General features: G+C 41.7%; 1 protein-coding gene across 1 annotated transcript in view; it reads right to left on the bottom strand.

Moving 5' to 3' along the window:
* Nucleotides 1–15,140, bottom strand: part of LOC108265536 (citron Rho-interacting kinase) — a 139,162-nt gene that overhangs the window by 68,593 nt on the left and 55,429 nt on the right. The window contains exons 7-12 of the mRNA XM_017467973.3: nt 12,303–12,443; nt 11,752–11,877; nt 10,773–10,868; nt 9,918–10,034; nt 7,292–7,401; nt 6,047–6,221 (exon numbers count right to left, since the gene is read on the bottom strand). Coding sequence (XP_017323462.1) covers nt 6,047–6,221; nt 7,292–7,401; nt 9,918–10,034; nt 10,773–10,868; nt 11,752–11,877; nt 12,303–12,443 — 765 coding nt within the window. The remainder of the gene's footprint in view (nt 1–6,046; nt 6,222–7,291; nt 7,402–9,917; nt 10,035–10,772; nt 10,869–11,751; nt 11,878–12,302; nt 12,444–15,140) is intronic.

The raw sequence follows: 15,140 nt of genomic DNA, 5'->3' as shown, positions 1-15,140 counted from the left end.
AATAGGAATTATATGGACAGAGTTAGGGGTTTGTGAATAATCCGTGCAGCTGAGTTTTGGACAGGCTGTAATTCATGCTGAAGCTTTTGTGGTAGACTAAATAGAAGGAAATTACAATAATCCAAGTGACCAAAGCATGTACGAGAGTGGCAGTGCTGTGAGTTGAGAGGGGGGGGTGAAGACCATTTATGCTGCACAAGTGGAAATAAGCAGACTGGGTAATATTATTTATATGTGCTTCAAAAGAAAGTGCTATCCAGAATGACACCCAGACTCTTAACTTTCAAACAGGGAAGGACAGTGGAATTGTCAGTGGTCAGAGCAAAACTTTTTGGATTTGGCAAGATTAGACTTAGTACCTACAAGAATAACCTCAGTTTTATTGCTATTGAGTTTGAGAAAGTTGCAAGTTGCAAACCATGATTGTATTTCAAGTAAACAGCTATGAATGGAAGACGGTGGGAGAGAAGAATTTGGCTTGGTGGACAGATAGAGCTGGGTGTCATCTGCATAGCAGTGAAAGTGGATTCCAAATTTCCTAAAAATAAAGCTGAGAGATAGAAGATAAATAATAATATATTTATTATAAATAATAAAGGGCACAAGACAGATCCCTGTGGAACACTAGAAGTAACTGGAGAGCATTTTTTCAATTTAACCAACTGAGTACAAACAGAGAGATAAGGTTTAAAACAAGCAACGGAAGTGCCGCTAATACCAATGGATACTAATCTCTTGAAAAGTATGTTGTGTGAGATAGTGTCAAAGGCTATGCTTAAATCAAGAAGAATGAGTATAGACAGAAGTCCTGCATAGGTTGAGATTATCAGATCATTAGTGATTTTGACCAGAGCAGTATCAGTGCTGTGATGTGAGCAGAAACCTGTCTGGAACAGTTCATAAAGGTTATTAGTTAGTAGATGTGTGGCCCTGAGAAGCAACCATTCTTTCTAAAATTTTTGAAATAGTAAATTGGAGATAGGTCGGTAATTTTCAAGTATTTGTGGGTCTGAACCATGTTTCTTCAGTATTGGACTAATCACAGCAGTTTTCAAAGGTGACGGGACATACCCAGAAATAAGAGATAAGTGAATAATTTTAATTATAATGGTAAGAAAGCTTTAACCAAATATGTGGAGGAGATCTAGCTGAGAAGTAGATGACTGGGAATTACGAATAGAATTGGATATTTCTGTATCAGTTGGGAGATCAAAACTTATAACTAGTTTGGGGAGGTGTCACGAATCGTGACGGAGCAGAGATAGGACGGATGCAAGTGCTGGATGAACAGTTGTTTATTTGAAAGACAGACAGGCAGACAAATCCAAAACGTGATCCAAAACGTAATCCACAAACATGCAAGAGGTCAGGCGATTGGCAAACAGGCATACACGGGGCAAGGCAGGAATCTAGGTCGATAAACAAAACAAGAAACAAACTATGACGAGGGACTGGAAGCGGATAATCCAGCGCGAACTAACTCTAAACATGGACCGTGACTATGACTATGACTATGACACGGGCTAAACTAACTATAAACATTTAATCTTCCGCCTTGTGTGCTGGGAGGCACGTGGGATATATGCGGACATAATCAGCATCTAAACCGCTAGCAGCTGAGAGCAATTCAGACCCATGTGAAATCCTGGCCAATGACAGAACAGGGAGGAGACAGAAACATAAACAAAACACATGTGTCCAGATGTCATTACGGTCAACAACGGAAAAGCAGGTGCTCGCGTATTCGCGCTTCGAGCACGTTGCTTAAAGGGGGAATCGTGACAGAACCCCCCCCCCCCCCCCCCCCCCCCAAAGGCACTCCTCCCGGAGTGCCATGAGTCATCCCATTTAATTGGCGGACCCGGCCCCCTGGACTGAATGTCCCAGGCAGAGCCAGGAAACTGCACGGTGTTCTTGGCGGTGCAGGGAAGCGGAGCGACGTCCTCGGCATAGCAGGGAAGCAGAGCGACATCCACAGCCGGGCAGGCAGGCTGAGCAAAGTCCTCGGCGGAGCATGAAGGCAGAGCGACGTCCTTGGTGAAGCATGAAGGCAGAGCGACGTCCTCGGCGGAGCATGAAGGCAGAGCAACGTCCACAGCTGGGCAGGCAGGCTGAGCGAAGTCCTTGGCGGAGCATGAAGGCAGAGTGACGACCACAGCAGGGCAGACAGACTGAGCGAAGTCCTCGGCGGAGCATGAAGGCAGAGCGACATCCACAACCGGGCAGGCAGGCTGAGCGAAGTCCTCGGTGGAGCATGAAAGTGGAGCGACGACCCCAGCTGAACTGGAAGTCAGAGCGAAGTCCCCTGTAAGGCCAGGGAGAGGAGCGTGGGTCTCCGTGCGGCCAGGGAGAGAAGCGTGGGACTCCTCGAAGCAGTAGGGGGGAACGACGTTTGCCATGGAGCCGGAAGGCTGAGCGACGACCTCAGCTGAACAGGGGGACTGAGCGACGACCTCAGCTGAACAGGCGGGCTGAGCGACGACCTCAGCTGAACAGGCGGGCTGAGCGACGACCTCAGCTGAACAGGCGGGCTGAGCGACGACCTCAGCTGAACAGGCGGGCTGAGCGACGACCTCAGCTGAACAGGGAGGCTGAGCGACGTCCGCAGCTGAACAGGGAGGCTGAGCGACGTCCACAGCTGACCAGGGTGGCTGAGGCTCTGAGGTCACCAGGTGAACCTCGGGCATGGGTGGAGCTTGGATGGCCGTGTCAGCAGACTCGGGCGTGGGCGGAGCTTGGGTGGCCGTGTCAGCAGGCTGTGGCATGGGCGGAGCTTGGCTGGCCGTGTCAGCAGACTGTGGCATGGGCGGAGCTTGGTTGGCCATGTGAGCAGACTGGGGCATGAGCGGAGCTTGGCGGTGCGTGTCAGCAGACTGGGGCGTGAGCGGAGCTTGGCTGGGCGTGTCAGCAGTCTTGAACGTGAGCTCAGGGACGTGAGGCTTGGCTTGGACCTCAGGGACGTGAGGCTTGGCTTGGACCTCAGGGACGTGAGGCTTGGCTTGGACCTCAGGGACGTGAGGCTTGGCTTGGACCTCAGGGACGTGAGGCTTGGCTTGGACCTCAGGGACGTGAGGCTTGGCTTGGACGTCAGAGCCTGGAGTATTGGCTTGGGCGTCAGAGCCTGGAGGCTTGGCTTGGGCGTCAGAGCCTGGAGGCTTGGCTTGGGCGTCAGAGCCTGGAGGCTTGGCTTGGGCGTCAGAGCCTGGAGGCTTGACTTGGACCTCAGGGACTGGAGGCCTGACTTGGACCTCAGGGACTGGAGGCTTGACTTGGATCTCAGGGACTGGAAGCTTGACTTGGATCTCAGGGACTGGAGGCCTGACTTGGATCTCAGGGACTGGAGGCCTGACTTGGATCTCAGGGACTGGAGGCCTGACTTGGATCTCAGGGACTGGAGGCCTGACTTGGATCTCAGGGACTGGAGGCCTGACTTGGATCTCAGGGACTGGAGGCTTGACTTGGATCTCAGGGACTGGAGGCTTGACTTGGATTTCAGAGTTGAGCTCTGCATGAAGTTGCCTGTAGTAGTAGGTAAACGGCAGGGCAGGTTCGCCTGCCAGACCCCCCTGAGAAGTTGTTCTAGCTCGTCCTTCGCCTCCGGACTCCCGAATCGCACCATGAATTCCCCCACAAACTGTTCTACACCGTCCAGGTTCCTACAGTGCTTATCCAGTTTGAGCTGCACCCATTGACAGGCCGGTCCAAAGAACCGGGACCACATGAATCGGAGCCATTGCTTCTCCTCTGGCTTAGGGTCTAACAGGTTGGCGAAATAGTATTGACAGTCTACCAGAAAATACTCAGGGGCACCGAAAAATCCATCAAATGGATCAGGAAGCTCCATAAATGTCCATTGTGGGAAGTGGACGGAGTCCATAGCAGGGACGGTTGGCGTCAACTTCCGGGTTCTGCGTCTCCTCCGTTCTCCTGCTGCATCCATGTTTTGGCGGAAGATTCTGTCACGAATCGTGACGGAGCAGAGATAGGACGGATGCAAGTGCTGGATGAACAGTTGTTTATTTGAAAGACAGACAGGCAGACAAATCCAAAACGTGATCTAAAACATAATCCACAAACATGCAAGAGGTCAGGCGATTGGAAAACAGGCATACACGGGGCAAGGCAGGAATCTAGGTCGATAAACAAAACAAGAAACAAACTATGACGAGGGACTGGAAGCGGATAATCCAGCGCGAACTAACTCTAAACATGGACCGTGACTATGACTATGACTATGACTATGACACGGGCTAAACTAACTATAAACATTTAATCTTCCGCCTTGTGTGCTGGGAGGCGCGCGGTATATATGCGGACATAATCAGCGTCTAAACCGCTAGCAGCTGAGAGCAATTCAGAACCACGTGAAATCCCGGCCAATAACAGAACAGGGAGGAGACAGAAACATAAACAAAACACATGTGTCCAGATGTCATTATGGTCAACAACGGAAAAGCAGGTGCTCGCGTATTCGCGCTTCGAGCACGTTGCTTAAAGGGGGAATCGTGACAGGAGGTTGATGAGAGACTGGAAGAGTGTCAGGGGATCGAAGGAAGTTATTTACAGTAGAAGAGAGAGTTCTAGTATTGCCTTCAGCAGACCTAATTAGATTAGTATAATAGTCAGATTTTGCCTTAAGAGAAGATTCCTTATATAATAGCATATGATCTTCATACATACTTTTGTGGATATTAAGACCGGTTTTGATATGATGACATTCTAAACAACAACCATGGGCTTTAAGTTAATGTAATTCAGGGCTATCCCAAGGTGCAGAATGAGAAAAAGAAACAGTATGTGTTTTTAATCGAGCTAGAATATCCAGGGTATATAGAAGACTGCCGTTGTAAAACCAGTTTATGAAGAGTAGTTACATTTTCATTAATTGATAGATTATCAAGATGATTTGAGAGCACAAACAAATCAATACATATTCTTAATATTATGTCATGACATACATTCACTTTCAATACAGGTAGATTAACATTGAAATATACTAATTTGTTAACCGATATAGATAAATCTGATACAGTATAGTTAATCGGGGAATCAGAACATCAGACAAGGACAAGAGTATGGCGGAAAACATCCAGGTGAAGATGTGTCAGAGGTGGTGGAAAGAAACAGGCTTGTAGTTGGAAAAGTTCTGCTGCCGAGTACTGGAGTAATGATGCCACTGGACAACATGTGGAATAGCACATAATCCAGGTGAGCATAATCCATGTGAGCAGTTTGTGGATCTACATTGTTTTAGATTGGAGAATCTCAGATAAAAACAACAGATAAAATCAGCAGCAGATAAACTAGCAGGTAAAAACAGTTAAATTGGCAAGCCAAAGAGTCCAGGAATAATAGTGTGACGGTTTCCCAGGACCCATACAACTATTCACAGTTGAATATTGTTCACTTAGCTTAAAAATAGCTGATAGATAAGAAAATCAACCGGAAAATGTCAAATTAACCGGAGAGCAGTTCACCAGCGTTCACTCCCCCAGATTCCCTGGTAGACATTCAGAGTTATTAATTGTTTAAACAATTAATCCTACAGGGCATATCTGGGCAACAACAAACACCTGTCAGTCACATGTTACAATATTTTTGATCACTTGAAAAAATGGGTGCATTCAAACAAAAGGTGCAATGTCCTAAGTTGTTTAACATATCTACATGTAAATATCAGGAAATGACAGCTGAAATTCTGATTTATCACCTCATATTCATCTTTTGATCAGAAATGTCTTCATTGTATACCAAAATTTTAAAAAATTACCTTGCTGTTCCAAAACTTTTGGAGTGGGACCCTCTCTCTCTCTCTCACACACACACACACACACACACACACACACACACACACACACACACACAGGCCATATAGCGTATTTTAAGGAAACTGGTGCAATGATAGAGAACACTTAAAATGAGAGGCCAGTGTTTACAGGTATCAACTGTAGGTAAGATGATCTTTAGGTTTCATTATAACCTTATGTACACCTATTCAAATTTGATTTTAACAAAGAAATAGCATTTAAATCCTGTTTGTTCTCACCTCTCTGAGTCTGGCCTCTAGCTCCAGCACACGGCTCTTGTTGCTTTGTTCTTGTTGACTCATCTTCTCCAGATGCTCCTCTAGCTTAGCATTCTGGGCCTCCAGTTTGCCTGCCTGAGACTCCAGATAGAATTTTTGCTGCCTCAGTTCAGATATCATTTCTTCTTGGGCTTTCCTGGAGAAATGCAACGAGGAATGGTAGTAGTAATGTGAAGACCATGTCTTTGATGCTAATAATTGAGAATCTATGCTCAAGTGACAGACCAAAAAGTCTGTTTATCATCCATAAAAGCAGGTACAATGCTAGTGAGGTGCAATGTCTTATAAGGATTCTTGAATAGTTACAAAATGTATGAAGGCTTTATTTGTCACATATACATTACAGCACAGTGAAATTCTTTGTTTACATATGCCATCTTGTTAGGAGGCTGGGGTCAGAGAACAGGGTCAGCTATGATAGTGTGCCCCTTGAGCAGAGAAAGTTAAGGGTCTTGTTCAAGGGCCCAACAGTGGGAGCTTAGCAGTGCATGGGCTTGAAGCCCCACCTTCTGATCAGTAACCCAGAGCCTTAGACACTGAGCCACCACTGCCCAATGAGTAAACTAAATCATTCCAAAATTCTAAATATTACTTAGCATACCTATTGAAAGACCCTCTCAATCAGAGACAGTTTTAGAGTTCACTGTAAATTTGAAAATTATATGTAGAATAGGAGTAATAGAAGACATGGATCTGTGTGTGTGTGAGAGAGAGTGAATCATCCCCATTTTCTCTATCTTCTTGACCTTCTATAGGCCTTATAAATTCACTCTACTGTAAGCCTGTCTAATCAACAATTAAAACCAAATCATTTACATCCAATCTAACAAGTTTGCCATAAAATTTGTGATTTTTTTTGGTCAGACATAATAGCATATGGAATGACTAATTTGCATAATGTATTTGTATCAAGAATGCAATTACACTGAAGGAGGGCACACAGACATATGGATAATCAACATTCTGGCACAGCTTCTGATGAGGCCACAGAAACAGCTCTTTTCAGATGAGGAAAAGTATTGCACCAATATTTTACATATAATCAGGTAGACATAAACCAAAGCAGGCAAATGCAGTACCAAATCTCATTTGTTTCCTCACATTTTTAAAATATATATCATTTTTAAAAATCTCACTTTTAAAATTAAAACACAGTTGGATGGAATACAATTTAGGATGTGAGTAAATGTCTCACTCTAAACTCACATGTTCTTTTGAGTGTAGATACTGCTATTGGCAGCCAGTTTGTTGGCCTCAGACAGCTCAGTAATCCTCTGCTCCAAGCTGGTCATCTTCGACTCCATAGCACTGATAGTCTGCAAGAGTAAAAGCCTTGTTAATAAGCAGCAGGGGTGGCTCATATCAATGGGCTAGCAGGGCTAAGTCTTTCAAAGAGAAAAAAAGAAAGAAAAAAAATCAATATAAGGTTTAATTTCTGGTGCCCACATCATAATATTTGAAGTAAACAAATGTGTTAAAGAGGAATATTTTGGATTTAAAAAAAAAAAAAAAAAACCCAAAAAGTAAGTGTAACAGCACCACCATCAGTTATAAGAAAAACACTTAGAATGGTCTGAAGTGACACTGTGGGCTACGTGTAACGAGCCCAGTACTGTAGATTCATGCACGTTATCAGTGACCAGCGTCAGGTGTGTATATATATACATATACATATATATATATACAGTGAGGGAAAAAAGTATTTGATCCCCTGCTGATTTTGTACGTTTGCCCACTGACAAAGAAATGATCAGTCTATAATTTTAATGGTAGTTGTATTTGAACAGTGAGAGACAGAATAACAACAAAAAAATCCAGAAAAACGCATGTCAAAAATTTTATAAATTAATTTGCATTTTAATGAGGGAAAAAAGTATTTGACCCCCTCTCAATCAGAAAGATTTCTGGCTCCCAGGTGTCTTTTATACAGGTAACGAGCTGAGATTAGGAGCACACTCTTAAAGGGAGTGCTCCTAATATCAGTTTGTTACCTGTATAAAAGACACCTGTCCACAGAAGCAATCAATCAATCAGATGCCAAACTCTCCACCATGGCCAAGACCAAAGAGCTCTCCAAGGATGTCAGGGACAAGATTGTAGACCTACACAAGTCTGGAATGGGCTACAAGACCATTGCCAAGCAGCTTGGTGAGAAGGGGACAACAGTTGGTGCGATTATTCGCAAATGGAAGAAGCACAAAAGAACTGTCGATCTCCCTCGGCCTGGGGCTCCATGCAAGATCTCACCTCGTGGAGTTGCATTGATCATGAGAACAGTGAGGAATCAGCCCAGAACTACACGGGAGGATCTTGTCAATGATCTCAAGGCAGCTGGGACCATAGTCACCAAGAAAACAATTGGTAACACACTACGCCGTGAAGGACTGAAATTCTGCAGCGCGCGCAAGGTCCGCTGCTCAAGAAAGCACATATACATGCCCGTCTGAAGTTTGCCAATGAACATCTGAATGATTCAGAGGACAACTGGGTGAAAGTGTTGAGATCAGATGAGACCAAAATGGAGCTCTTTGGCATCAACTCAACTCGCCGTGTTTGGAGGAGGAGGAATGCTGCCTATGACCCCAAGAACACCATCCTCACCGTCAAACATGGAGGTGGAAACATTATGCTTTGGGGGTTTTTTTCTGCTAAGGGCAGAACTTCACCGGACAACTTCACCGCATCAAAGGGACGATGGACGGGGCCATGTACCGTCAAATCTTGGGTGAAAACCTCCTTCCCTCAGCCAGGGCATTGAAAATGGGTCGTGGATGGGTATTCCAGCATGACAATGACCCAAAACACACGGCCAAGGCAACAAAGGAGTGGCTCAAGAAGAAGCACATTAAGGTCCTGGAGTGACCTAGCCAGTCTCCAGACCTTAATCCCATAGAAAATCTGTGGAGAGAGCTGAAGGTTCGAGTTGCCAAACGTCAGCCTCGAAACCTTAATGATTTGGAGAAGATCTGCAAAGAGGAGTGGGACAAAATCGCTCCTGAGATGTGTGCAAACCTGGTGGCCAACTACAAGAAACGTCTGACCTCTGTGATTGCCAACAAGGGTTTTTAAACCAAGTACTAAGTCATGTTTTGCAGAGGGGTCAAATACTTATTTCCCTCATTAAAATGCAAATTAATTTATAAAATTTTTGACATGCGTTTTTCTGGATTTTTTTGTTGTTATTCTGTCTCTCACTGTTCAAATACAACTACCATTAAAATTATAGACTGATCATTTCTTTGTCAGTGGGCAAACGTACAAAATCAGCAGGGGATCAAATACTTTTTTCCCTCACTGTATATATATATACATACATACATACATACAGTATATATATATATATATATATATATATATATATATATATATACATACATACATACATACAGTATATATATATATATATATATATATATATATATATATATATATATATATATATATATATATACATATATATATATATATATATATATATATATATATATATATATATATATATATACATACATACATACATACATACATACAGTATATATATATATATATATATATATATATATATATATATATAAATAATAATAATAATTATTATTATTATTATTATTAATATTATTATTACTACTACTACCACCACCAATGAGACCTTGAGAGATATTTGATTGGTAAACCAAAAAAGTTTAATTCCTCCCATCTAATATCACCAAGTGATATTTTATTTATTTAGATATTTCCCCCCAATTTGGTCACCTGCAAATTCCCATCTACCAGCCAATTCTCCCCTATCATACTACAGCTAACACATTCGTGGTACCATCACGAGTCGTCTTACCGCTGCTTGTTCACTGATCAATTTGCTTTTCTCCCGAACTTCCTCCTCATATATGTCCTGTTTCGATTCCAGGAGCTCTTTATCAGCCAAGTCTACCTTCATTTGGGTCTCTAAAATCTTGTCAGCATAATATATAGCAAGCATGACTCAAAGTGTGCCAAGTCAATGTTTCAGAATGATACAGTATATCAGATCACCTTTGAAGCTGAAAGGTAGGTATAATGTACTGCATATTCTGCTGGAATACAGTCATAATACAAAGTGTAAACATTTGTTCTCATATTAGTTATACACAGTGAAATTTTAGACTTTTTATAGTGCTAAAAACTAAAATGGACTTTTTACCATTTGATTTATACAGTTTCTAAAATTTGAAGGTGCAACACATTTTATTTATTATTAAACAAATGTTAAAGCTAAAAGCAGATATTTGTTGACTGCATAAGCATTCACTCACCTGGGTCAATACAATCTCTGGGGTTTTCCAGGAACAGGCGTATTTATATTGAAATCACATGGCCCTTTAACTGTGCACAGGTCAATTCCATTCAACTTATTATATGACTTCTGATGGCACAGAACTAATTAAAAGGTTTGACAAGCAAACTATATTCATTCCCCCTTTAATATTATGGCCTTTTTTGTTTATATTCATGATACATAATACCAATCAAGTCCTTGAAATTTGCAGATTATAACATTACAAAATGTGGAAAAGTTCAAGGGGGTGAATACTTATGCAAGGCACTGTTAAAGTTGCATGTATGTCATTGAAAACAGTATATAATCAATATTTTTTATCTCAAAATTTGAACTGAAAAACAGCTGCTTTTTTTTTTTTTTTTTTTACACAACCTTGATCTTATCCTCATACAGTTTCTCTTTTTGCTCCAGATGAGTCTCCATGCGATGGGCTGTGGCTTGCGTTTCACGCAAGTTCTCCTCCAATTCCTGTTAATGGAGGCACAAGACACATTAATTCCACTTTACATAGGTTATGACAGAACCCCAATAGTAGTGTAATCCAGCCATCCCCTCCAGCGAATTAAGGGCCCTAGCCCAATAATGTCCCAGCATGACAATTCTCCTGTGCACAAAGCAAGGTCCACAAAGACACAGCACTGTCCACCATTGGGATGAACTGGAATGCTGACTATGCCTCACTAATGTTCTTGTGGCTAAATGGACATAGCCATATTCAAGTTTTGTACCAAAATAGATTGGTAATTGGAGCTATAAATGTTTCCCTCAATCTTAGATAGAGCCTATTGAGTTGAATGTCTCAAATGCAGATATTTTTTGTCCTGGCTTGTGAATAATGTGATTTAATATGGGAACAATAGTATATGTATATACTAGTATATGTATATAAGTAATTGTATATGTACAATTTCTTCATATGTCAGTATATGCGAAAATTATTGTTTATAAGTATTATTTATACATGTGTATGATGTTGACTACACCTCTGAACTTTAGGCACCTCCCATCCACTACCACTAACCACCATACACACTTAACAGACTTAAATTACATTCCAAAATCTAAAAATAAATAAATAAATAAAAAAGAGATTCTTTATACTATTGCTACATGTGTGTAGTAATTGTTACAATTGATACATTTCCACTATTGTGTGGCATTAAATATTTAAGAGCAATCAGTATAGCTACACCAAAGAGAACCACAATCCATGCTGGCAGTCAGCTGCTTCTGGAACTGAGACAGGCACAGAGATCATGCTGGGAGCAGTAGGGGTCACTGCTCAGTCAGACAGAAGAGACAAAGAGTATGTGTGTGCTTGTGTATCAGTAGGTGACCTGCTGTCCCTTACCATGATTTTATCAGCCATCTGTTGTATCTGCTGTGATTTGGTCTGGATATCCTCTTTTAGTTTGCTCTCCCTGCGCTCCACAATCTCCAGCCTCTTTACTTGATTCTCCAGGGTCTTTCTGCCATCCTGCTCCATCACACACAACCCATGAATGATGCATGACCAAATGCACTATAGAATTATTCATGTGTCCACACCTATCAGATACAGTGCAATATTTCCTGATTTTTATATATTTAAATTTTTTATGTTTGGGCAGAGTGTATTGTTGCAAGGACTGAAAAATAAAATAACATTTTTCATATTTGTGAATTTGTAATTAAATCACATCACATTATATTTTGGACATTTAGAGAGACTGATAATAAAACATACTGTTTCTTTGTATAATCATATTGCATCAAGAAGTCAAAAGTGTACATGTCTAATGGTCATGCCATAATGTGCCATCAATTTATCAAACTGAAAAATGAATTTGCTAATGTCTGAAACTACAGATGCTGCCTAATGTCTGCTCACTCAGTTAAACAACTCATCTACATATATCTAACCTCTGTCTCACGCAAGCGTCTGCGCAGGCTGTCAGTGGAGTCCTCTCTGGTCTGCAGTCGTGTCACATCCCACTCCAGGCGCTCTTTAGCCTGACGAACATTCTGCAGGAGCTCCGTGGCTTCAGTACTCGCTTTTACTGCCTAAGAGAGATTGTAAGAGAGTGAGAGAATACCTGCCTGAAAGAATTCTTGCTCAACAATTGGTAATATATTATAAACACTTCTGCTATACATCATACAGTGCATCCGGAAAGTATTCACAGCGCTTCACTTTTTCCACATTTTGTTATGTTACAGCCTTATTCCAATATGGATTAAATTAATTATTTTCCTCAAAATTCTACAAACAATATCCCATAATGACAACATCAAAGAAGTTGGTTTGAAATCTTTGCAAATTTATTAAAAATAAAAACCAAAAAAAAAAAGCACATGTACATAAGTATTCACAGCCTTTGCTCAATACTTTGTTGAAGCACCATTGGCACCAATTATAGCCTCAAGTCTTTTTTAGTATGATGCTACAAGCTTGGCACACCTATTTTTGGGCAATTTCTCCCATTCTTCTTGGCAGGACCTCTCAAGCTCCAGCAGGTTTTTCGGCCATTTTCAGTTCTCTCCAGAGATATTAAATCGGGTTCAAGTCTGGGCTCTGGCTGGGCCACTCAAGGACATTCACAGAGTTGTCCTGTAGCCACTCCTTCGTTATCTTGGCTGTGTGCTTAGGGTTGTTGCTCTGTTGGAAGATAAACCTTCACCTCAGTCTGAGGTCCAAAGCGCTCTGGAGCAGGTTTTCATCAAGGATGTCTCTGTACATTACTGCATTCATCTTTCTCTCGATCCTAACTAGTCTCCCAGTTCCTGCCACTGAAAAACATCCCCACAGCATGATGCTTCCACCACCATGCTTCACTGTAGGGATGGTATTTGCCAGGTGATGACTGTTGCCTGGTTTCCTCCAGAAATGATGCTTGCCATTCAGGCCAAAGAGTTCAATCTTTGTTTCATCATCCTTCGTCCTTCAGGTGACTTTTGGCAAACTCCAGGCGGGCTATCATGTGCCTTTTACTGAGGAGTGGCTTCCGTCTGGCCACTCAACCATACAGGCCTGATTGGTGGAGTGCTGCGGAGATAATTGTTCTTCTGGTTCTCCACTCTCCACACAGACACACTGGAGCTCTGTCAGAGTGACCATCGGGTTTTTGGTCACCTCCCTGACTAAGGCCCTTCTCACCCTATCGCTCAGTTTGGCCTGGCGGCCAGCTCTAGGAAGAGTCCTGGTGGTTCAAAACTTCTTCCATTTACAGATGATGGAGGCCACTGTGCTCATTGGGACCTTCAATGCTGTATAAATGTTTCTGTACCCTTCCCCAGATCTGTGCCTCGATACAATCCTGTCTCGGAGGTCTACAGACAGTTCCTTGGACTTCATGGCTTGGTTTGTGCTCTGACATGCATTGTTAACTGTGGGACCTTATATAGACAGACGTGTGCCTTTCCAAATCATGTCCAATCAACTGAATTTACCACAGGTGGACTCCAATCAAGTTGTACAGTAGATACATCTCAAGGATGATCAGTGGAAACAGGATGCACCTGAGCTCATTTTTTAGTGTCATGGCAAAGGCTGTGAATACTTATGTATGTGCTTTTTTGTTTTTTATTTTTAATAAATTTGCAAAGATTTCAAACAAGCTTCTTTCACGCTGTCATTATGGGGTATTGTTTGTAGAATTTTGAGGAAAATAATGAATTTAATCCATATTGGAATAAGGCTGTAACATAAGAAAATGTGGAAAAAGTGAAGCGCTGTGAATACTTTCCGGATGCACTGTATATAAACAAGCATGGAGAGTAACGGAATTCATGTAACGGCGTTATGTATTCAGGATACAAAAAATGGCAACTGTAATCCGTTACAGTTACATCAAAAAACATAAGATAAGATTACAGGTACATTTTTTAAATAATGGGAATACTATCAGGATTACAATTTTTTAATTTAAAACTTAAAGTTTTACAGGGCTCCAGACTGTGCCAAAAATATTAATTTGTGAATTATTTTTTTGCTGAGATCGCCACTGGCGACAATACAAGTTTACATGTTATGATTTAAAAATGTGCATGTAATATCTTTGTAATTGTGTGTTCTGTGAGGAATAGCCTATCACATCATTTGTTGTGTTGACATAATAAAATGAGACGCTGCGCATGAAAGTTTCAGTAGGAAAAAAAATTCATCCATAGCACCAGAATATACATTGGGTAAGCGAGGATCAGCTTTCCGCCTCAGGAAGACATATCAAAATGAAAAATATCTAACAATTCTCATCTCTGTTGAGCACCAATGCTGATGGCACACCTGCTAATAAAAAAAGCAGGTTCAGGTACGCCAACACAAGAGATAGAAAATGACAGGACACAGAGGATCATCTTTCCGTGTCAATCAATAAACGCCCAAGTAAAAGTGCAGAAAGACATTTTAAGACTTCTTTGATTCAAGACTTTGCATGGCTCAGGGTATGATCATCGTGAACAGAAAATGTTTTGTGATAAAGCAGGCAGGGAAATGCGGGGAAAATGGATTTCATTACCAGACGAACCATTTCAAGAAAGAGACTTGAGAAAACAGGGCGATAGTCAAAAACATAAAAAAGCTAGTGACCATGTAATCTCAGAGTGCTACACAAAAAACACCATTAGCACAAGCAGTCTTGTGCATGTATACTACATGACGAGACTGAATGGAAGGAGCTAAAAATAAAATTCAACACCGCCTATATGATTGCATGTGAAGAGCTGCCTTTAACCAAATTTACCTCTCAGATATTACTAATA

This window comes from Ictalurus punctatus, chromosome 5 (genome assembly GCF_001660625.3).
Source record: "Ictalurus punctatus breed USDA103 chromosome 5, Coco_2.0, whole genome shotgun sequence".
Lineage (NCBI taxonomy): Eukaryota > Metazoa > Chordata > Actinopteri > Siluriformes > Ictaluridae > Ictalurus > Ictalurus punctatus.
Note: the sequence above shows the minus strand (reverse complement) of the source record. Positions and strands in the feature narration are given on the sequence as shown.